Source organism: Cannabis sativa, chromosome 8, assembly GCF_029168945.1.
Source record: "Cannabis sativa cultivar Pink pepper isolate KNU-18-1 chromosome 8, ASM2916894v1, whole genome shotgun sequence".
Lineage (NCBI taxonomy): Eukaryota > Viridiplantae > Streptophyta > Magnoliopsida > Rosales > Cannabaceae > Cannabis > Cannabis sativa.
Genome location: NC_083608.1, coordinates 7,815,180 through 7,826,202, shown reverse-complemented (window position 1 = coordinate 7,826,202; position 11,023 = coordinate 7,815,180). Strand labels below are relative to the sequence as shown.

The 11,023-nt window shown below is 35.9% G+C and overlaps 2 protein-coding genes and 1 long non-coding RNA gene across 3 annotated transcripts; 2 read left to right on the top strand and 1 right to left on the bottom strand.

The window, feature by feature from the left end:
* Positions 1-290: 290 nt before the first annotated feature.
* LOC115698686 (cullin-3A) lies at positions 291-3,963 on the top strand. The gene is made up of 2 exons (XM_030625823.2): positions 291-976; positions 1,821-3,963. The coding sequence occupies exons 1-2, from the start codon at positions 816-818 to the stop codon at positions 3,856-3,858; spliced, it is 2,199 nt and encodes a 732-aa protein (XP_030481683.1). The 5' UTR covers positions 291-815; the 3' UTR covers positions 3,859-3,963.
* Positions 3,964-8,881: 4,918 nt separating this feature from the next.
* Positions 8,882-9,525, top strand: LOC133030127 (uncharacterized). Its single transcript, XR_009683994.1, has 2 exons — positions 8,882-8,946; positions 9,026-9,525. It is a non-coding gene; the product is annotated as an uncharacterized LOC133030127 (long non-coding RNA).
* Positions 9,526-9,674: 149 nt separating this feature from the next.
* LOC133030126 (uncharacterized) lies at positions 9,675-10,750 on the bottom strand. Its single transcript, XM_061102351.1, has 2 exons — positions 10,304-10,750; positions 9,675-10,208 (listed from the first exon to the last, which is right to left on the bottom strand). Exons 1-2 carry the CDS (start codon positions 10,613-10,615, stop codon positions 9,780-9,782), a joined length of 741 nt encoding a protein of 246 aa, XP_060958334.1. The 5' UTR covers positions 10,616-10,750; the 3' UTR covers positions 9,675-9,779.
* Between the last annotated feature and the right edge of the window lie 273 nt (positions 10,751-11,023).

Sequence of the window (11,023 nt, the reverse complement as noted above, 5' to 3'; positions counted from 1 at the left end):
TTGTCGCTATTGGACCTTGCTCAGTAAATCATGCAAACTTTCGCGAACAAACTCCAAATGAGATGATTTAACAAGTTTTGGAAATCTGGGAACGAGCTCTATCATTTTGGATTTCATAAGCTCTTCGAAAAAATGATGAAAACATTGTCGAAAATTGGCTCAAAGATCTCAATCCATCACAAAATTGTCTTTTAAGCCCAAACCTACACACTAACAAATTAAATCTATACAAAAATAAATACTAATTCATCTAATAATTGACTAAGAATGAGTGTACGAATCAGTATCGGAGGCAATGGCCCAGTTTGAAACTAAGTTCATTTCCTATTCCACAAAAAAAAAAAAAAGGTTCATTTCAATATTTTGTTTTTGGTTGTAAAAGGAAAGGGATTTGTTATCAAGAAAATTCGAAAGTCCCCCACACCTCCTCCTTTTTCTCACGTATGGTATCTGGCGTACCCACCCAACCCAAGCAACCCAAAACCCTTTTCTTCTCTTCTTCTCTGCTTACAGTTTTTTGTTTGGCTAAACTGTAATTTTAATATTTATTTCTTATTATTATTCCTAAATGTTTATATAATATCACCCAATCCGCCATAAATCTAATCCATTTCTTTTCCTCTTCTTCTCCTTTCTTTCCCCGCTCTGTTTCTTATTTCCCCCTATTTGTAATCCTGTTCAATAAATTGCGGTGACCTCGAATCTTCGGGTCGATCTTTTTCTTTTAGGGCTACTGTTTTAGATTTGGATTCGTCTAGCTTCTGGATCGGAGCTACACGTTTCAGATTTTCGGGATTTTGTGAAAAGAACAAAATATGAGTAACCAGAAGAAGAGGAATTTTCAGATTGAAGCGTTCAAACATAGGGTTGTGGTGGATCCCAAATACGCAGAGAAGACATGGAAGATTTTAGAGCATGCAATCCATGAGATTTACAATCATAATGCTAGTGGACTTAGCTTTGAGGAGCTTTACAGGTCCGTTTTTGTTCTTCGGTCTTTTTTATTTGGCACCTCTGAAATATTTTTCTATGTGCTTTCATGATTCGAAGATTTTATGTATGATGGGAAATGCCCTTTCCTAGGTGGCGCTTCTTTAATTCTCTTGATTTAGTGTGTGATTTAAGGTTCAAGTTGTTTATGGAGATTGCTGTTGTAATTATCTAGCTCGGTGGTATAATTTGATGCTTTCGATATAGGGGTTTTATTTTCTTGTGTTAGTTTGCTCGGAATTTATGAGTGCAATTACGGAATACGTTAACCCTAGAGTAAGTTGTGATTGAACTTTTGAAGATTATGTAATTCATTGATTGTGTAGTAGCGTAAAGTTGGGTTAGAAAGCCAAAAAAACTACATAGGATTGTGATGCCAGCTACTGTCGTTTGGGCTTATGAAGACTTATGCTTCTTGACTTTTATTCCTATAACATTCGCGTAGCTAGGTTTATGTTAGTTGACCAGTTGTTAATGTTATTACTGCTAAAACTAGAATAGGCATAGCGATGTTTATTTTGGTAGTTATTATGGCTGTAATGATCCTAATAGTAGTTCAATTCACTCTCCATTGAGCATTTCTTTCTTGAGAATCATGATAACTTGAATACAACAATTACTGTATTCCTTCTTTTTTACGAAGTACTTACTAAACATCTCTATTGTTTTTATTTAAAATATCTGAGAACAACTTAAGAACAAAAATCTATGAACGATACTTTTATGGGCATGTGGACCTATGTTATCATTGTGATCTGTAGGGTTTACATATTGTTTCATTATAAAAAGGATTATGAGTTTGTAATGTTTTAGTTTCTTCATGAATTTAGAAATGCCTACAATATGGTGCTTCACAAATTTGGTGAGAAGCTGTACACGGGGCTTGTTACCACCATGACTTCTCATCTCAAAGAAATATCAAAATCTATTGAAGCAGCTCAGGGAGGCTTGTTTCTTGAAGAACTAAACAGGAAATGGAATGACCACAACAAGGCTTTGCAAATGATACGAGACATACTGATGTACATGGATAGGACTTATATTCCAAGTACGCAGAAAACCCCTGTTCATGAGCTAGGGCTGAACTTATGGAGGGATAATATTGTCCACGCCACTAAGATTCAGGCAAGACTTCTTAATACGCTTCTTGAACTAATACTTAGGGAACGGACTGGTGAAGTTATTAACAGGGGGCTGATGAGAAACATAATAAAGATGCTGATGGATTTGGGTCCTTCTGTTTATCAAGAGGACTTTGAGAAACCTTTCCTTGATGTTTCAGCTGAGTTCTATAAGGGTGAGTCCCAAAAGTTTATTGAATGCTGTGATTGTGGAGATTATTTGAAGAAGGCTGAGAGACGGTTGAATGAGGAAGTGGAAAGGGTCACACATTACTTGGACACAAGGAGCGAAAGTAAGATAACCAATGTTGTGGAGAAAGAGATGATTGCGAACCACATGCTGAGATTAGTGCATATGGAAAATTCAGGTCTGGTAAACATGCTTCTGGATGATAAGTATGAAGATCTTAAAAGAATGTACAACCTGTTTCGCCGGGTTCACAATGGTCTGTCGACAATACGCGAGGTGATGACTTCTCACATCAGAGAAACTGGTAAGCAACTAGTTACTGATCCTGAAAAGTTGAAGGATCCTGTGGAATTTGTTCAACGGCTGCTGGATGAAAAAGACAAGTATGATAGGATTATTAGTTCATCGTTTAACAACGATAAGACATTTCAGAATGCTTTGAATTCTTCATTTGAGTACTTCATTAATCTGAACCCCCGTTCACCTGAGTTTATATCTTTGTTTGTTGATGAGAAGCTCCGTAAAGGTTTGAAGGGGGTTAGCGAAGAGGACGTAGAAATAATTCTTGACAAGGTGATGATGTTGTTCCGTTACCTGCAGGAAAAAGATGTGTTTGAAAAATACTATAAACAGCATTTGGCAAAGAGGCTTTTATCTGGAAAAACTGTCTCTGATGATGCCGAAAGAAGTTTGATAGTTAAGCTCAAGACAGAGTGTGGATACCAGTTCACTTCAAAATTAGAGGGTATGTTTACAGACATGAAAACTTCACAAGACACGATGCAAGGGTTTTATGCGAGTCATCCTGAACTAGGAGGTGGCCCTACATTGACTGTCCAGGTTCTGACTACAGGATCTTGGCCAACTCAGCCTAGTGTTACATGCAACCTTCCAGCAGAAATGTCAGCACTTTGTGAGAAGTTTCGGTCATATTATCTTGGAACCCATACTGGTCGGAGATTGTCCTGGCAAACGAACATGGGGACAGCTGATATAAAGGCCTCTTTTGGCAAGGGCCAGAAGCACGAGTTAAATGTGTCGACTTATCAAATGTGTGTCCTGATGCTATTCAATAATGCTGATCGTCTTAGCTATAAGGAGATTGAGCAGGCCACAGAGATTCCAGCTCCCGATCTAAAGAGGTGTCTGCAATCCTTAGCTCTTGTCAAGGGAAAGAACGTCCTTCGGAAAGAGCCCATGAGTAAAGACATTGGTGAGGATGATGCATTCTTTGTTAACGACAAGTTTGCCAGCAAATTCTACAAGGTTAAAATAGGAACCGTAGTTGCACAAAAGGAATCAGAACCTGAGAAACAGGAGACCCGTCAGAGAGTGGAGGAGGACAGAAAACCGCAGATTGAAGCTGCAATAGTGAGGATCATGAAATCAAGGAAGACTCTGGATCATAACAACATAATAGCTGAGGTGACTAAACAGCTGCAATCTCGGTTCTTAGCTAATCCAACTGAGATTAAGAAACGCATTGAGTCCCTCATTGAGCGTGATTTTTTGGAAAGGGACACTACAGACAGAAAATTGTATCGTTATCTTGCCTAAAACAATTCCTTTGCTTGTTTTAGCACTTGAAAAGTCATATTGTAACCTTTTTTAGGTAATGGAATATTGGTTTTTGATTTTATGGAAGCCTCAATTTTATTTCAATGAATATTTGTTTCCATGTGTTTTAGTTCTGCCTTTCCTGGACGGAGTAAATTGGTAACTAATCTTTCTTCTTCTTCTTTTTTTTTTTTTTTTGAAATAATTGGTGAATCTTCATGTGGCTCTCAAATTTCTTTTTAGTAAATTGGTACCTTATTTTTAATAATTTGTTAAAGAAAACTTAAAAGATCAAATTGCCATACAAAATTATTTTGATTTATCTGCTGATTCTTTTTTTAAAAAAATCATATTATTGTAAAACTATAATACAGTAGAAAAATGACCATAGGATTATTAAGGTTATGATGCAAATTTTTAAAAAATTAGCAAAATAATTAAATATAATAATTTAGCTAACAAAAAATTATAAAATTATATTTACTACATTCTAACTTATTTTACAAATATATACTAATTAAATTAAGTTATATAATTTTTTTAGGATTACATAATAATATATTGTAATAAAAACGGATAAATATATTAGATCATTAATTATATACAACAATATTGAATATATCATAGAAATTTTTACATGAAAAATCATTTTTACTCACTTTATTACATAATTACCCTCACACGCCTATTACTACATTTATACTTACAAACTTATTTTTATTACACATTTACCACTTACTCATCATACTATGCATACACGTGTTCTATCCCCATGCATCATCAATCAAATCATACTCTCTTCCCTCTCTTTTTTTATTTTGTTTTCATTTCATTTTCTATTCTTCATTTCTGTTCTCTAAGTTCATTTTGAATTCAAGTAACCTCCATTAACCACCCATAATTTATCACGTTTTTCCCTCTTATTTTTGGTTCATCCACGAATTTTCAACTTCCTCTTAGCCCACGATTTAGCAACTGTTTTTCCCTCTCTGTTTCATTTTTTTTCAATCTTATTTATACCATGGCAATCACTCGGTCATCTTCATCCCCTTCTCCAGTTCTCAAAAAGAAATCAAAAATGGGCAAGAAATCTTTGGCCAACAAATCCAAGGGTAAACGCCCAATCATTGATGATTTTGATTCTGATTTTGAAGCTCCCATGCCGAAGCGTGTGAAACCCACTTCTTCGAAGAAATCGAAGCTGAACTTGGAGGAGTCCTCGCTTCCAGAAATTTCTGGGAAAAAATTTCAAAAATCTATTACACATTCTGAAGATCGGACTGAGGTTGGTTTTTAGTTTTATTTTCGTTTCCCCCTTTTCTTCCATTTCTGCTTTACCCAGATTTTTGGCGTTTTCATGTTCATTTTGCTTTGTGTGATTTTAGGGTTTCATTTGCGCATTTTGTTTCATGTTTTTAAATTTTTTAGTTATTTATTGTTGCTTTTGATCTTTCCATTTGATTCTGGTCTGGGTGTTGTTATTTAATTTTGTTTTGTTTTCTTTATTTTTAGTGTTTTTTTGTGCTTACAGGTTATGTGTTTTGTTTTCGTTTTTGGTGTTTTCAATCATTCTTCGTTAGTTTCTTTTCAGTTTTTTAATAGTTTGTTACTGGTATGTTTTGATGTGTTTTCGATTTTCATTAGGTTTAGTTGTTTGCTGTTATATTTTAGATTTCAAAACGATTTTCAAATCTTTGCTCTATATTTTTCTATAGTTGTATATGTTTTTTAGTTTGTTTGTTGTTTTAATATAGTTTTGTTGTTCTTTTTATACTGCATTTTTCGATTTCTTTTAGGGTTAGTTGTTTACTGTTTTTTTTATGTTTCCAAACGATTTAAGGTCTTTGCTGTTATTTTCTGTGTAGTTGTTTGCCATTGATAGTTTGTTTTTAGTTTGTTTGTAGTTGTATTACAGTTTTTCATCTTGTTTAACTCGGGATTTATAATTTATATTGGCCCTTTTTTGTTATGTTGCGGGTTTGGGATCGTAAATTTAGTCCTTCGATTTTTACGGATCTAAGTGTGTGTGCACCGGTGTGTGATACGTGATAAATAATATTAAAAACACTTTATCTGTTAATTTGCTTTCTTTGTTTCGTCAAACTCAGTTTGGGCATTTTCTGGATATGCCTGAGTTTGTTTTTCACCCACAAGTCGTTCATAGTTTACTACTAAGGGAAGTTTTACAGCCTAATCCTAAGGAGTTTTGGGCTAAGGTTGCTGGCCGTTGCATACGGTTTAGTGCCGAAGAATTTTACCTTATTTCTGGTTTAGATTGTTTCGGTGATTGCAACAAGTTGTTGTTTTCACAGGAAACAAATCAATTGGTAGAAACATGTTTCCGTGGTGTAAAAACTATTGACAACAAAGCCATCGAGGATGCTTTTTTGGGTAGTCGGTGGGGTTTGGATGAGTCTATTGGTTTGAAAATGGCTGTTTTGTATTTCATTCAGTGTTTTCTTCTTAGCAATACTCCTGACAAAGAAGTGTCTAGGTTTGTTCTAGATGTAGTTGATAGCGGTCGGTGGGATGAGTATTGTTGGGGTAGGGAATCATTTGAATTGACAATTGACTCATTCAAAGGTAGGATTGAGCATGGGATCATTATGAAAAATAGAAAGGCAGAGAAGGGAGGCCAATATGATGGCTGGTATAGGGCATTGGGATGTCCTTGAGTTTTTCTTGTTTGGTTTTATGAATGCGTCTGCAATGGTGAACTCTTTCTGTAAGAGAGTTTCATCTTCTATTCCCAGGATTCTGAACTGGAGCAACACCATCGTCACCAAAAATCCAACCCTTCGAGACTTGAAGGGCAAGATTTTTGATTTACCTTTGGAGAAGGTACTTTACAGTTTCTTTACTGTTTTTTTCCTGTTTCTTTTCAGTTTAATATATGTTGTTGTTTTTTGGTTTTTCCAATTGTTTTAATTTTTTTTTCATATTATGTTTAATTATCTTTGTTCGATTGAAGATAAAAAACATGCGTCCTGCGATGAAGAGAGGCAGCAGCTTCAACTTGACGGTCTATTTCTCGATGAATCTATTGATGAACGTGGTGTAGCGAAGCAATCCTTCGAGGGTGGCTCATCTTCAAAGAAGTCTGATTCAGCAGATATTGATTGGATGAAATCTAAGCTGGAGATGCTCAGTTCGAATCAATCATCATTGGCCGAGGACTTCATTTCGTTGAGGTGTTTTGTTGATTTTAATTTCAAATCCGTAATGACTGTAATTAAGGATATCCAAGAGAAGGTTAATGCCATTCATCGTCGTCCTTCTGACGAGGTATTTATTCTTATTTTATTGTTTAGGTTTTTTTATATTTTTTTTTGTATAGTTTCTTTACTGTTTTATTTAAGTTTCATTTATGTTGGCTGATACAGGGAAAGTCATCGGATGAATTAGTAACTCAAGATTCTGATGATGATCCTGATGATGATGATGATGATGATGATGCCGAGGATGATGACAAGCAATTGCACGATCCGGAAAATATTGATTCGACTCCGACGATGGTGGTGAGTTGGTTAAAGTTGGTGGGGATGCTGATGATGCTGACAAGGCTGTTACCGCCGTCCCTTCGCGATGTGAATCCTTCTGAGGATGTTGGAGGGAGTGATAAAAATGTTAAGGATGTTGAGAAGCCGAAGGGCGATGAGTCTCGATTGAAGGGGGACGATTTCTTTGATGGATTGAGCCAGCTTGTAATAGATGATGATCAAGTTGTGTTGGCTGGCTTGGAGAATTTTGCTAAAATCAATGTAAGTTTACTTTTAATTGTTTTCAAAAAAACTAGGTTTCTTTTTGGTTGCTCATTAGTTTCTAGTATGTTTTGCAACTGTTTTAATGCATTCTTTATTTTTTAGGTCCCCGCACCCAATCCAGATGTTGTTGGTGAAAAGTCAGATGCCCTTCATGCGATGAAGGCGAGGATACTGTCTCTGATACACCTCTGTTGGATAAGAGGAAGCGTGCTCCGGCCTTGAAATCTCCATTTGTTGATTTCGGGTCTGCTGATGTCGGGAGCACTCCAATGGAGCTTATGTCCTCAGGTTCTCAGTCTGCTGGGGATGATAGGGATTTCAAAATGGTGACTTATGTGAAGGGCCTTTATGCTCTTAATGATGCTTTTGCTGATCCCGTATCTACCGAGATTGAGGCAAAATTTGACTCTTGGATTGGTGAAGGATTGCTTAAACATCCCAGGTGACTGTTTTTTATTAAATCTGTTTTTGTATTATTTTTTTTCCAGTTTTATTCCTGTTTTAATGCTGTTTTTTTGCTGTTTTTTTTGTTGTTGTAGGCATTATAATTGTTATGAAGACGGCGCAAAGAAATTTACCCCGGGTTTTAGGCTAGGTGTTGATTATGTTGAGGATAAAACTTGGTTTTACCATTTGGCCACATGCGACATGTTTATGAACGACTCGGTAAAGTTTCCAATTTATATTGTACTTATGGTAGTTTGTTTTTAGTTTCTTTATAAATGTTTTTTAGTTTTGATACTACATTTCAGTTTTTTTACAGTTGTTAAACCTTTTCATTTGTGTTTCTGTGTTGTTTTTTTTTCTCAGCATATGAACACCATATTCTATTACCTTCGGAAAAAAGGTAAGTATTCTTCCGCTGTGACGTTGAATTTCGCAACCACTGATTGTCTTTTTGATGATTCCATCCAAGCATTGTACCACAAATTTAACAAGGCCAAGTCAATGAAGACTAAGATGTCACACATTCACGCTGCCCACCCAATTGCGCATTACATCCGAGGTATGCGCATTCCCTGTTCCAAGCCTTGGTATGAAGCCGATCACGTGCTTTTCATCATCAATTTAAGAAGGGAAAGTCATTGGGTTTTTGGGCGTCTTGACGTGCACGAAAGGACGTTATTTCTGTACAATTCTTTGAGAACCGCGAAGATGAATGCCGCAGCTAGGAATGCGATGAAGGCTTATTCCGTGTTCTTGCCTTTGTTTTTCGATTTACTTGGGTTACGGAAGAATAGAGCACAAGTTCTGCCTCGGTTTCTGACCCTACAGCTCCATTCAGAATCGTGGAGCTTAGTGGTCTTGCGTCTCAGCAGAAGAAGTGAGTGTTTCTTTTAAGTTTCTTTTATGTTGTTTTTTAGTTTCTAATCTGTTTATTTTTTCTCTATGTTTTTTAACAGTGATTGTGGAGCATATGTTGCTGCCTTTGCTGAATTCTTTATACACGGAAAGGATGTCCCTGCAGACTTTGACATCGAAGTTTATCGAACCCGACTTGCTTCACTTTTCTACTCGTACGGACAAAGGAAAATTGACGAAAGTATTGACAGCGAGGATGAGAAGCAATCCAAGTCTTCTAAGGCATCTAAATTGAAGAAATAGGAACTTTTAATTTGGTGGCTCTATTATGTTATTTGTTGAATCTATTTACTTGACAAGTTTTAGTGTTGTTGTGTGTTTAAAACTATGTAGCTGGTTTAAAACTTTTAGGATATTTGACATTCACTCCTTATAATATCTTTATTGTATAGGTTTGTATTTCCCAAAGTTGTGTGTTTTTTTAATTGTTCAAGTTCTTATATACGGTCGCACAACTATGGAGAAACTATTAACCAACTAAATACAAACTATGTTTTCATTTTTCCTAAATAGTGCTATGAATGTATATTTATTCTTCGTATTCCGTTAACTATTTTCCCTTATTCAAGTTATGTTTTATCAATTATTGACTGACTGCCTTTAAAACTGTAAAGAATAAGTCATTCCGGTACTTAATATTTTACAAAGGGTCGCAACTGTAACAAAACGATTTTGAAACTATTAAAAAACTGTTTCAAATTTCATAAAAATGAAATCCCATGTATTTAGAGCATCACAGATCAACCTGTTTGAATTTGCACACAAAATTAAACAATTCAAATATTTCATATGTATCTATTTTATTGCTTGATTGTTGCATGTCTTTCGATTGTGTCCGTGTTGTCCACATTTGCCGCACCTGTTATGTTTTTTTGTATCCCATTCAGATAAAAACCTTCGTTTCCTTGGTCTTCCAGATCTTATTTTTTGGTTTGGTGGCAGAACAATGATATCTTTTATGTTTTGTGGCACATCCCAAGTTGTGTGATTATGTACCGGATATGTTGAGCCGTTGTATGTTTCAAGCCATGTTCGCGTGGTGTAATAACCCGAACAGTAGTTGTAAACATTCAAGTTCATCTCTTTTATAACAGCAAGCGCATGAGCACACGGTAACTCATCAAGTTGGAATCTGTTGCAACTGCATGTTTTCTCCTTGAGGTTGATGACCCATGATCTGGTTAGTTCAATGACTTCGAACATGGTCTCGTTTATTGGTTTTACCTGCGGATTAAGTGTAAAACTGTTAATATGTATGCCAACGAAAAACAAACTATAAAGAAACTGAAATGCAACTAAAATATTTAACATGTCATTACATTTTCTGTCAATGATTCCACAAAGTTGTCGACTAATTTCTTTTCTGCTGTAGGTGTTAAAAATGTTGTTGTTTTCTGTGCTTTTTTCCTGTTTGTGTATGTCCATTGTTGAATCAATGCTCTCAATGACTCCATCAGTGTTGTGATTGGTAGCTCTCTAGCTGCCAAGTTTGCTGCATTTAGAGATTCAGCAATGTTTGAAGTCATAGTTGAATACCTGTTGTTTTTGCAGTGGTATCTTGACCATTTGTGGTATCCAACTTGTTGTAAATATGGTCTTACACGGATGTCCAAGCTGTCCAACTCGCTCATATGGTATTCAAATTTCCTCTCTGTGTATGCTCTGGCTGCAGCGAAGAATGGTTTATCCAGCTTGCTTGCATTCTTCTTGAAGGTTGCTTTTAGGTTGCTTAACAGGTGGTATACACAATAGCAATGTGTGATTTCTGGAAATACTTGACAAAGTTTGCCTTACTTATGCTCTCATGTCTATCCGAGATCAAGCACTGTTCCTCTCTAATCCCATATGTTTCTCTTACTTTTGTGAAAAACCATTGCCATGAGTTGTTGTTTTACGAGATCCACAACAGAAAAAGCTAGTGGAAAAATGTGCCCATTTGCATCCTGTGTACAAGCAGAGAGCAGTGTACCTCCATATGTTGATTTAAGGAAAGTTCCGTCAACAACTATTATAGGTTTGCATTTCTTCCATCCTTTTAT